This window comes from Artemia sp. Qi Xiang Cuo, chromosome 1 (genome assembly GCF_049724085.1).
Source record: "Artemia sp. Qi Xiang Cuo chromosome 1, ASM4972408v1, whole genome shotgun sequence".
Taxonomy (NCBI): Eukaryota; Metazoa; Arthropoda; class Branchiopoda; order Anostraca; family Artemiidae; genus Artemia; species Artemia sp. Qi Xiang Cuo.
The window spans coordinates 100281618-100295113 of NC_142794.1; the positions used below are offsets into that span (position 1 = coordinate 100281618).

The 13496-nt window shown below is 35.6% G+C and overlaps 1 protein-coding gene across 4 annotated transcripts in view; it reads left to right on the forward strand.

The window, feature by feature from the left end:
- Window positions 1-328: 328 nt before the first annotated feature.
- Window positions 329-13496, forward strand: part of LOC148956994 (protein Spindly-A-like) — a 69209-nt gene continuing 56041 nt past the window's right edge. For all 4 annotated transcript variants that reach the window (XM_089097167.1, XM_089097176.1, XM_089097184.1 and 1 more), the window contains exons 1-3: window positions 329-470; window positions 9517-9650; window positions 13218-13400. In XM_089097167.1, coding sequence (XP_088953293.1) covers window positions 380-470; window positions 9517-9650; window positions 13218-13400 — 408 coding nt within the window. In that variant the 5' untranslated portion in view covers window positions 329-379. The remainder of the gene's footprint in view (window positions 471-9516; window positions 9651-13217; window positions 13401-13496) is intronic.

A 13496-nucleotide genomic window follows, 5' to 3' on the forward strand; every position in this document is an offset into this window, starting at 1 on the left:
CTTTCATTATAAATAAGAACAGCTTTCCAACATGAATTGACAGAATATCTCCTTCAACAGTCCTAGGGATATCCATATTTTAATAGCTAGTACTGATTTGTTATTTGAAGCTACAATTTTTTTCTTGATTATGTAACCCTTAGCTTTGTAAGCTTAGTTTTTGAACTACTAGCAAAAGTTGAATTGGATTTGCATTTCCCCTCTCCAAGTCCATTTCCCTTAGTTCTTTTGACCTGGCTGTACATTGTTGATAAAAAGTTACTTTTCTAAAGTGACTATTATACTATTTCTCATGTAATAGTTCGTTATTTTCTTTTTTTAGACACTAAAGGTACTAAACAAGAGGCATCTTGGTGCCTCTTGGAATTAAAATTCCAAGATGAGTTCTAATGGAGCTGAAGGCGCTGCAGTAGGAAATCGTCTGTTGAAAAGTTTTTCTTGTCCTTACGTGACCCAAACCAAGGAAAAAGGTGAGGGCACTTTTAAGAAATTCTTGACATGAATCGATACTTCAATCGCTCTTAATTTTATGCACAGGGAATGTAGCTAAATTGAAAACATGTATGGGAAAATAGCTTAAACAGCTTACGGGCAGCGGTAAACTGGTAGAATTTTTTTCAAGGCGTTGACAAAATTGCATGCGGGTATAGTAAGCTGTCTGGGAGATCGAATAACAGAAAGTAAAATCGGGTTTTTCTGTCTTTTATTAGTATTTTTAACATTATCCTATTTATTTTATGTATGTGATATTCTTAAGTTTCCGTACTGGATAGTAGCCTATTAGCATGGTGTTAAACTAAAATATAATGTTATACACACATCCTTTTTCTATTACGTCGTGATAACATGCAGGTGTAGCTCAATTTCTATGACTAAGGATTCTAAAGACTTAAGGAACCCTAGCCAGCCATGTCCTAGTCGACTCGTTCGCGCGCTAGATTTGGAATCCTGTGTCTGAAGGGCGGGGATTCGTTTCCTGGTGTGGCCAGTTATTTGGTTAGGGACGAGGGTCAGTGGCATGACTCTGTAAGCTCAGCCAGAATCGACCCAGCTCTAAATGGGTACCTAGAAAAAATCGGGGGAAGGTAGGTAGGAAGGCTGTGTGAAAGCACAGGATGGCTGGTACCCAACCCCCTTCGGCACTTCTTGGCTGAAGGACCTTGAAACGGAGAGCAGCACCGCCGCTTCGGACTTTTAAGGGTCTAGTGCCGCATCCTTCACCTTGTTTTTTAGCCAGACATGTAAGGGAGTGTTTCTATTAAAGACATATTTTAATTGATTTCTAGTGACAAAATTTGGAATCCTAGATACAAACTCCAAATTAGGGTTAGATGGATGTCTAACCCTAATTTATTTATACCAGCCATCAAATGTTTTTAGGATCAGGAGCTGTCTGTGTGTTGAAGTCTAACCAGATATCCTACATATCTATGCGGTGCTAGGCGCATTCCCCCCTTCCCTGAAGAAAGTTCACCCCATGGTAAACTGTCCTGGGAGACCCCCTTTCCCCCGTGAAAATTTCCCGCCGGTTGCAAAATTTAGCAGTCAAAGAGGAAGTATGGCATATAAAATAATAAATTTTTAGAAATTTTTGAAAAAAAGTAAGAGTCTTAGAATATATTACCTAAGAAGGAACTTAGAATATACTAAAAGTTTAAAGCTGTTCCACTGCTGTGATATGGTTTTGCATTTTGCTCCGTCATAAACTCCTTTCTCCATCCCTATCCCCGACAGGAAAATCCTTGCTCATCTGGCCTCATATTGGCATCAGAGTGAACCTTTCACTAGCTTTCCTAACCAAAACTGTTGACTGCTAACAGTGCTACAGGGGACCTTGAGGAGTAAGGCCCTCTCAAGCCTGGAGTGGGAGGAAATTATAGTCTGGAAAACGAACTAACATTTACATTGGATTCTGATTAATGGATAATTCTTTTGGGTTTGGTCTGTTTTCTTGGGCGTTTTTGGGCGTAAAAACCTCTTCCTTGCTAATTTATCTAATATGGGTTGCCTCTCCGTAGTAGCATGACATTTGTAGAGATGAATATGTAATGAATCGGAGGTAATAGGCTTGAGATTGTCTGTGCAGGATTTCGACGCTTGTTAATAGATGAGCAACGCCAAGTGTGGAAAACCACGTTGCGAACAAGATGGGCCCAGGATTTCACAAAGCCCCGCTTTAAAAGAAAGTCCCCGGGACTTCTTGCTGTCCGGTTCTAAGGCAGCTTAAGTGCTTTGGTGTAGACTTGAGAAGATATGTTAGCCCCCGTCCTGCACTGGTTCTGGGACCACTGCTTTTCCTGAGGCCATAATAATTTCAATGATTTAAAGAATGTGAAACTTACAACTTGGAATGTTACGACGTTAAAAAAATAAATATCGATTCGACATTTTGACTGACGAATTCAGACCTTTTGAACTGGACTTATTAGGAGTTTCAGAAAATCATATCCCAGGGGTAGGAAACAGGAAATTAGGTCATACAGAATCTATTTGCTTAGGCAGGAAGAATGGGGTAAATAGGGATCATGGTGAATAAGGAAACTGCTATATATTGTTTAGGTTTGGAAGGTATTAATAATAGAATGATTGTGGTTCATTGTATGAAAAAAAGTGGAGGGTATCAGTCATAGTAGTATATGTCCCTGTAGAACCGACTGACAGGGTCCCAGGAAGAAATATGGTGTTTTTATTAGTAATACCATGGTCTCTAGAAGTAGAGATCATAGCCTATTTGGTGTAGTTTTGTAAATTTGGTGTAAGAAAAGAAAACAGTAATGGTTACAGACTATTGCAATTTTGTAGATATAACAATCTAGTTATAACCAATGCAGCATTTGGTCATAAAATGGCCCATGAGTCAACATGGTATTCAATTAATGTTATGACAGCTAACTTTATTGATTATATTATTGTAAACCGAAGACAGGTAGTATCGATACAAGATACTAGGATTTAAAGGAGTGCTGTTATTGACGTTAAAAGTGAAGATCGCCATCTAGCAGTGTCTAGGGTTAATTTAAAGCTGAAGTTGAGGAAGGGTAATTACCTTCCGGGAGGCTATGACGTTGGTAGACTCCAGGATGAGAATTCGAGAGAAATTTTCTAGGAAGAGTTGAATACTGAACTGGAGAGTTTAGAATTTTACAATGTAGAAGACGAATGGAGTAATTTTAGGAAAATAACGTGTGGAGTCACTAATGGTGTCGTAGGGAAAAAAGTTAGAAACGTAGCTAGGAATATTAGTGAAAATGCTTTATGTTTAATAGAGAGGAGGAGGAACTTGTACAAGAATTATTTGAGTTATAGATCACATGTAAATTAGAGGAATTTATAGAAAGTGGAGAAATCATTAAAATATGAACTAAGGGGTATGAAGTGGACACCATGGATAAAAATGCCAAAGATCTGGAAGGTGCGGCCAGACGGTGTAATATTAAAGTATTGTACTGGCATGTTAATAAATTGAGAGAGAATAGTCAATGAGGTTAGAAATACGTCAATATGATTTTTGAAGAGGGGGAAGTACCGATCAATTAAAACTCTAACTCTTAGGAAAACTCTAATTAAATCCTTCTATAAGGAAAATGATGAGTGAGTTTGGTAATTATCGAGGCTTTAGCCTGGTTTCTGTAGGTAGAAAATTACTTAGTATGATGATTCTTTTAGACTTAGATATGCTTTCGATAAAAGTTCAAGAGAAGAACAGTGTGGTTTTAGAAAGCGTCGAGGATGTGTCGACCAAATTTTCACACTTAAATTAATAATTTGAGATATGCCTGAGTCATCAAACAACTTTTTGTAGATTATAAGCTAGCGTTTGATTCAGCTGATTTAAGAGCCTTAGCGAAGGTCAAATATATTAAAGTGGTTAGTGCTATGTACGAGAATAACATTGCTGCGTAGGAAATGAGGTCAGTAGCCGATTTCGTATTAAATCGGGAGCTAGGCAGGGTCATGTTCTATCCCTTTTATATGGATCATTTTGCTGGAATAAGAAGCACAGCAAAGGCAATGGGAGAACACGGGATCAAATGGGGAAGTTGAAGCTCCTTGACTTAGAATATGCCAATGAAGCATCTTAGATCAAAATGTTAGCAAAATGAATGAACTTTTGGAGGTTTTGCAAGTTTATTGTGCAAGAATAGGTTTGGAAAGTAATGTTAAGAAGACTAATTCGCTAAGGTTTGGAATAAGTGAAGGGGAAAAGGTGATGTTGGGTAACGAGAAGAGCAATGAAGTCGACAGCTTCACTTGCCTAGGTCGTATTATTAGTAAAGACAGTGGGTACAATGAATATGTTAGAAGTAGAATAACCCAAGCCCCAGGGTGTTTTTTCACAGTTGAAAAAGTTTGGAAGAATAGGAAGATAAGTCTGCGAATCAGGATTAAAAATATTGGAAGCTGCAGCGGTGACAGTGGTCAAGTAGGGTTCTGAAGCATGGGCACCCAAAAAATGGAGGAAGATTTGCTAGATTTTTTCCAGAGAAATTGTCTACGGATTGTTTTGGGTACCTAAATGACTGACCGTATCTCAAACAGTAGGCTGTACGTAAAGTGTGGTTCAATCCCGCCTTCTAGGGCTCTAATGAGGGAAAGGTTGAGATGGCTAGGGCACGTTCTGTGGATGAAGGATGACAGATTATCAAAGATTGTTCTTGTCGGCCAACCGTCTAGGGCCAAGTGAAAAGCAGGTCGTCCACGGCTGGAATCGAAAAATTTCGTAAAGAAGGATTTAAGGGAAATGGAAACTTCCTGGTAGGGTGTAAAGAGGGAGTTATTGAATAGATTCGGATATATGAGGAGCTTGCCTAGCTCTGTTGGCCTCAGGTAGCTTGGTGCTGCAGTGAGTTGTTAATAGTAGTAGTTTATTCAAAAACATAAGCAGAATGTATGGTGTAGAAAATCCTATAGTATTTATTATAAGATTTTTATTTCTTTTCTGTGTTTTGGGGGATTCACTTGTCATAGCAGGACTTTATACAGGTAATAAAAAGAAAATAATAAAAAACAACTATGCCTGAGATGGCATGCAGAGACATAAAAAGCTGGTACTAAAAAGTACGAATAATTATTTATTCGTAAAGTATAGTTTTAAAACTTATTAAAAAGTATAGTTTGTTTTACTTTGAAAGGAAGAATGGTGATCCACGGAGATCTTGATGGTGCCGTTATCATGTTTCCCAGCCTTCGCAGTCTAGTAATGTCACCAAAAATTGCCTTTTTTGGGGTATATAGTGCTTTATCATGTCTTTTTTAGTCAAATTTATAAAAAACATGTAGAAATGAATATCGGTTTTTAAACGAGCCCTTTAACTGCAGTCTATGATGTTCCAGTGCTCCACTGGCCACGAAGAAAAACAAGGAGTGATTTGCATTGTCGATGGGAGACTATAATTTTCCTCCTTTGTGTCTTCAACCATGATGATTTAAATGGCGCACTTTTCATTTTGATCAAATGATTCTCGAGATGTTTCAGACTCTGTTTTAAATTCGTATAAATTTTTTTTCACAACAGACTTGTACCATTAAGATTAATCGAAACAATAGTTATCGTTTACTGAATCAGCTTCAAGTGCCATCATCCGCCATTCCGTCATCATTGATAGATAGTCTATCATCCGTCCTAGGACAGAACACAGGTAGATAGGCATGGAGTAAGGGTAATTCAAATAGTTTATCAGTCATGTGAGCCATTTGAAAGCAATTCGTGACCCCAAATGAAAAAAGAGTTTCAAAGATTTATGACTCACCATGTTCATTCTGTACTGCAATCACAAATTTGCGGCTATTACTGCAATCACAAATCAGTTTTGATCGTTTAATTTTTTGACGTTTATAAGAAAATAAAAGTAGAATCATCATCATAAAATCAAAAGTTTGGAATTTTGTTTCGGAGGTATATATTCTCGGTTTAAACTTGTTATTTCCCAACTTATCACAAGGGCTGAGTTTGTGGAATTTGCTTTAGCTGGAAAATTTTTCAAAGTTTCAGAAAAAAGTCCTAATTAAGAACGGCTCAAATTTTAAATTATATTCGCAGCTGCGTACAAAAATAATTTTTCAACTTTATTTTTGGTAGAATTGCATTGTTTCTATTTTAATTGGTTAATGCTAAAATTAGTTTCGTTTAAGACAGGAAGTAATGGATTATATTTTGTGTCGTACATTTAGGGTCAACTTTATGAAATCACACTGCATAAACTATATAAAAAAGAAGCTGATTGTGCTTGACTAAATTGGATGCTAGATTCTTGGCTATATTTTCCTTTTTTTTATTGCTTTACTTTTTTTCTTTTATGGTAAAATGAACTAAAATCATAGTAAAGTATAGAATGATGTTTCTCTATCCATTTGAACGGTATTTCTCAGTTCATCATCTGGGCAAAGCTTGCAGAATTAGCTCAGGCGGAAAAATTTATTGGCAAATTTCAGAAGAAAACGTAATAGGACCGAGAAGAAACATAAAATTTTGGTGATATCCAGGAGCGTAATTTGCTATGGGTCGGAGGTGGGGGGGGGCAACTGCCCCTCCAAGACCTTGGTTTGCCCCCAGGACCCGAGTTTGCCCCCCCCACCCCCAGATGAAATTTAGATTCTTCAAAATCTAAGATAAGCCTGCATAATTTAAGCATCAACAGGAACGGATGAGTTTTCTTTAGTATATATTTACCTTTATAGTACTATAAAGTATCTATAGTACTATATAGTACTTTCATGGTGCCAAATGACTCATTTTTCAATTTTTACTGTCATTTTCTCTTGATTTGGGATCATTGCCTCCAACTTTGCCCCCCTCCCCTTACCCCTGGATTTTGACGAAATTACGCGACTCATGATAAAGTAATAAATTTCAGAAGAAACATAAAATTTTTGACTGAGCGGTCCTACATTTAAATTGAGTAATAAGGTACGTAAATTTTGTATTGTTTTCAGAGTATCAAAGTAGCACTGTGTTATTTATAATTGAAGTTGCTAGTGCTTAATATAGTTTAAATTTATATTTAATCTGTGATTTTAGTTTAAATTTAATATTAAATTTCAATTTAGCGCTAAATTTATTTATATTTGAAATGGCTAGCGCTTAATTCAGTTTTGTTAAGACAGAAGGCAATTGATATTGTATTTCATGTGCTGCATTTATGGTGAACATCATGAAATTACACTGCAATTGGATTAACTAAAAAAAAATTAATCAATAAGCATTGTATCTCTAAGCCTAATGCCAATACAGCAGCACAAAGGTGCTGCATCTTCTGCTTCAAATTTAGCCTTCAGTGTCGTAACTCTTGGAGCAACTTGCGACAAGCAAGGCGCTTGATATTGATTTTAATTTAAATTTACTACTTGTATTAAATTTAGTGCTAAATTTATTTATATTTAAATAGCTAGTACTAAATTTAGTTTTGTTAAGATAGAAGGCAACTGATATTATATTTGATTTGCTGCATTTATGGTGATCATCATGGAATTACACTGCAATTTCGTTAACTAAAAAATAACAAAATAAATCACTACTCATTGCAGCTCCAAGCCTGATGTCAATGCAGCAGTGCAAAGGTGCTGCAGTTTCTGGGCTATTGCCTTCAGTGTCGCAATTGTTGGAGCACCTTGCAACAAGCAGGTCTGACCAGTGGTTATCAGAGTTTCAAGGCGTGGCTTTATCTATTGCGCTGATCAATTAGAGCGATGTATTTACTCCTCCTCTATATTTTATTGATTCAGAAACCCAGCACTATCTCCCTAATAAGATGCTGCAGCTGCTCACAGAAAGTGCATATGTTCGAAATGAAAGAGATAAAGAAATATAAAATGGAGGACAATAGAAAAGGGCAGGTTTTCATAGACTTCGACCAATTTGTTAATGAATATAAACGCCCATGAGATACCCCTGATAAGATACCCTGAGATGTCATTCGACAAAATATGGTATTTTAATTGTATGGTTGCAAATTAAGTAGACATACAAACTTCACCACACATATTTTGGAATGGGCTTATAGGCTTTACTGACTAAGATTGGGATCTTTGTAAAAGTTGAAGTCAAATTGTATAAATTGTGGCATGAAGCCCTGCAATTATGGAAAGTTATTCTGTTCGCTTGTTTATTTATTTATTTATTAACTGAAAACCCGTCTACAAAAACTTGAAAAGGACGGAGCAAAATATAAGAAAAAAAAAGAAGAAAACAATAGTACGAGACAAATATCGACAAAACCAATAAGATCAAATAAGAACGTCAATTATAAATAAATCAAGGATAAAACAGGAACAAAATCAAAGAACGCAAAAGCAAATTCACACATACAACATCAACATTTCATATATAATTATATATATAAAAAAAAGAAGAAAAAAAAAAAAAAATCAACAACAGACGAAGTTATTGCACTAGAAGTGGGCCTAGCTCATGACCAGCTACTTTTCTGTTATGTTTTCCAATAACTCGAGAGATAGCTATTTCTGGGTCTGCTATTTTGTATGTTTTAACTATAGAGGAATTTCTGTGCCAAGGTGGTAGACGTAGTAAGTATTTTACAAAACGGAAAAACAGCGAACGGATTTTTGACTTTTCAGATTTTGTAAATATTTTCCAAAATGGGGCGATGTACAATATTTGGGGAGGGCTACTGCATTGAACAGGCTAGCTAAGAGATGACGATTGAAGCGGAACTTGCAAGTGACAATAGAGGCGTAAGATTCTGAAATTCGATGGTTAAGATGCTCGATGAGAAGAGAGATAGTTTGACGTAAAGAGGACCCTATGGGGAGGCCTAAGTATACTATATGCTCTGCAGGCTGAACCGTTGATCTCCCAAGTGCTATTGAAGGGGGAGTAGGACTCTTCCAGTTGAAAAGAGCTATTTCGGACTTCGCCAAATTGAACTGAAGCCCAACCTTGAGGTATTCATCTTGAAGGATAGCAAAAATTTCACTGATTCGCTGTAGGGTACGACTCAGATTTAGAGGATCATCCGAATAGCACACAAACGACAAATTAATAGATGCCCAAATTAAAGAGCTGGGACATTGGTCTTGAAGTTCAATGACGTAATTATTGAAAAAATTGGGGGAAGAATAAGCATCATGTCAAACGTCCTTGAAGACAAGTATGAGCCGTTACCTGTGAATCGAATGCGATTTTTTATCTGGCGGAAGTTCCAGTAGAATGAATAGCCGTGTAGACATATGCCTAAATGTACAAATAATATCTGGGCTCATTTCACGTCTACCATATTTAATAAGGATTATAGAGTCAATGAATGAGTCAAATGAACATCTTAAATCATGGACAGCCAGAAATAGACTTTCTCTTGTAAAATTGACGTAAAGACGATTATTTGCCAATACAATGAGAGCATCAGCAAAGCCAGTTTTATGTTTGAAGCCGAAATGGTGTGGGGGTACTAACCCCCACACCAATTATGTACTAACCAAACATATTTGAAAGGCATGTGTCAACTCTGGGTCTTGCTTTAAATTTGATTTATGTTTTAATTTGGATTGCTTTTTTTTAAGCTTCGGAGAAGGAAAATGAACAGCTTCAGAAAAATCTAAGCGAGGATACAATGAGAAGGACATTAATGGAAGATAATTTGGCTCTTTCAAGGCAAATAGAAGATCTGAAAAAAGAACAAGAAAAGCAGATTGAAGTCAGTATATTTAGTTCGTCTTTACAAGCTGATACATGCCAGGGAGATATTCTATGTTAGGTGGAACATATATGAAAGATTCCTATGTGTTTTGTCCATATTTTAGAAATCTGCCTAGGCATTGTTGAACACAAGTTCAACTTATATTCAAGGGGTGGAAAAGCATATTCATGACCACTATGGACAGCCACAATGCTAATTAGTTTAAGTTCTAAATTCTAATTAAGAAAGGCTCAAATTCTAAATTATAGTCTCAGCTGCATAAAAAAAAAATTAGCTTTATTTTTGGGTTTAGAATATCAAAGTAAAATTTTATTGTTTCTATTTTACTTGGTTAATGCTAAAATTATTTTTCTTTAAGACAGGGGGCAATAGGTTATATTTTGTGCAGTACATTTAGGGTCAGCTTTATGAAACTACACTGCAATTGGATTAACTTAGAATGACCACTAAGATTAATAATTAAACTTGATAATTCAAATTTTTATTTTTAACAATTTTCAATATTACTAAATAATTTGAATATTGTTAAAATAATTTTTTGAAAATATTTTTTTGTATTATAATTAAATTATTTCGTTATTAAGCTATAATTAAGATGCATTGTATTCGAATTAGAATTTAATATTATCATAAAATTTTTATTGTTAATAATTATCTAAGCTATTATATAATATCAATTAAATTTTCTAATTATAAAGTAATTGTAGTTTTCAATAAATAGCTAGTTATTAGTTAGCCAGTTATAGGAGTGTTAAGTTTAATTTCTAAGCATCATGTTTGATGAAAATCTTTCATTAAAATATTATCCGCTGCACTGCCTTACATAGCTTTTAATTTCGAGGGTTTTTGAGGTGGGTGACTAGATTTGGTTGTATTTTGTTCATATTTTTTCACCTATGTTCTTATGGCTACCTATTCTTATGGCACTTATGTTCATGGAGCCTTATGGCTATGTTGAAGTTATTTTTTCTTGTTGCTTTAAATTTATTGTTTTATAGAAAAAACTATTTTTACAAGTAGATACATACCACGTAGAAGTTCAGCGCTAGGTAGAACATGTGTCATTGGACTTCACAGGCCTGGGCAGGCCAGGTTTTACCAATAGGCCGAATAGACCCGGGCCTAGGGGCGCACAATGCCAGGGGGCGCAATATATTGTCACTGAGTGATTTTTTTCTTAACAAAAACAGGACTGATGGATTTATTGTCAAAGTGCCAAGTGCATTCCGTGGCTGCACTGCCTATTCTCAAAAAAGTGATTTAAAAAAAAAAAACAGGAATCCCGTGGTCACTTATAAACAGTCGGATGTCTCCAAAGAATGGCAGCTGAGAGTTCGGTATCACTTCTCTCTTTCATTACTTTTGGCTCATCACTTGTGTGCTGTTCAGTGCTTCCGCTATCCCCGAACTTTTGGGGATTTCCCCGAAAATATCGCAAAAACGGAGCGGCAAAAACGCTTGGATCTAGAAGCGTCAAAGCTTCAAATCTGCCCTGGACTTGTGGCTGTATATTTTAGAAAGCAATTTAATCATAGCTGAACACAAGTTCGACCCTTAGTTTTGGTTACTCCCTCAGTCCAGGATAAAGCAAACTTCCGCTCACTAAGTCCCGATGCTACACAAAATTATATACTTTTCCAATTACATAGTATCAAGTATGATGTTCTCAAGCATATACATAAAAGTTTTGGTGTTGCTCCTTACTTTCAGTTGAAAAAAGACGTTTTTTTTTAAAATTTAATTGAGTAAGAAAACGATTGTTAAAAGTTTTACGAATATAATATATGCGTGTATAATTAGTGTTTTTTAGGTATAGAAGGAATTTGTTTGTTTTTATGTATTAATCTATCATTGGTGTAATCAAACAGTTCGTGGTAACAAACTGTAAGTAAGGAGTGACCCGGCTCAATAGTAACCGAAACTCTAAAAAACGGAATTTTGATACCAATAGATACATCAAAAGAATCAGATTTTAATGCTGATTTCAAATATTAAAGTTTGATCAATTTTAGTCCTACCCATCAAAAGTTTTGCGCAAATTTTCTGAGAAAAGTTGCCTTATTTTCGAAAAAAAGGGGGAAACAGCCCCTAAAAGTTAGAGAACCTTAATGAAAATTACAGCATCAGATTCAGCATATCAGAGAACTCTAATGTGGTGATTTCAAGCTCTTATCTGCAAAAATGTGGAATTTTGTTTTTTTGCCAGAAGAAAGATCACGGATGCGTGTTTATTTATTTTTTTTTTGTTTTTCCCAGGGCTGATCGTATCGACCCAGTGGTCCTAGAATATCGTAGGATGGCTCATTCGAACGGAAATTAAAAGTTCTAGTGCCCTTTTTAAGTGACCAAAAAAAATGGAGGGCAACTAGGCCCCTTCCCACGCTCTTTTTTTTCCCAAAGTCACCTGATCAAAATTTTGAGATAGACATTTTGTTCAGCATGGTCGAAAATATAATAAGTCTGTCTTTTAGGATAACTTAATCCCCCTAAGTCCCCGTGGGGAGGGCTGAAAATTATGAACTACCCCCCATGTTTACATATAGTATTGGTTATTGGGAAATATACAGACGTTTTCAGGGAGGATTTTTTCTGGTAGTGGGGGGGAGGTCGGGGGTTATGTGAGAGGATCTTTCCATGGAGGAAGTTTTCGTGGGGGAAGGGACATTGCTACGAAGGGGCTACCGGATTTCCCAGCATTATTTAAAAACGATCAGAAATTAAATAAAAAAAAGTTTTTAAACTGAAAATAAGGAGCAATATTAAAACTTAAAACGAACAGAAATTATTTCATTTATGATTGGGTTCGCCCCCTAGTCAATACCTCACTATTTAAGCCAAAGACTTTTTAGTACTTTCATAAGAGCTATTTATTCTGATTAACGGCCTTTGTGATTAAGGGGTCATTTTTAAAGACTTGGAACAAAATACTAACTATAGCGTAAAGAGCTAGGTATTAACTAGGGGATCCCCCTAATATACTTATTAAAATATATGAATATAGAAGTTCGTTACGTAAGTTAATTCGTAAGTTACGTATATTTATTACTAATAAAAGCGTTCGTAAATAAAATTAAACAATTTTCGAGGAAGCCATTTAACCAAATAAAAGTAAAATTAATATGCAATTTTTTTTTTTATTATTGATCTACGGTGAGCCAAAATCGAAACCTGCATTAATTCAAACGTTCAAAAATTAAATAAAAAAACAAGTTTTTTTACTGAAAGTAAGGGGCGACATTAAAAACTTAAAACGAACTGAAATTATTCTGTATATGAAAGGGGCTGTCCTCTCCTCAACGCATCGCTCTTTACGCTCACGTTTTTATTGTTTTAAAAAACAGAGTTGTGAGAAAGAGTCAAACTTTAGCGTAAAGAGGGATGCGTTGACCAATTGTGGACAAAAAGAATATTTTTGGCAAACATTCACAGTAGAGCAGTAAAGTTGACTTAATATACATTTTTGCAAAATGGCTTTGCAAGTATCTATGCGAGAGAATAAACAGCATGCAGTCATCAATCCAGCCAACATATTCTAGACTATTTAATTTATTTTTTATTTTTCAGGGATACCAACAGGAATGCCATAACCTCCGCCAAAAATGCGATATTTTGCAAAAAAATCAGCTGTCGATTCTCAGTGAAAACGAGTCACTACGTACCGAAGCACAAGCAATCCAAACAAAGTTGGACAAGCTTTCTGACAAAGAAAAGGATATGAAGCATGAATTGGAAATACTGCTATTAAAGGTAATTTGTTTGGTAATAATCAATGGTAAATAAATAATGGTAATAATGGTACTAATCAAAATTGTATTTCAAAACTATTTGTGTATACACATTTAC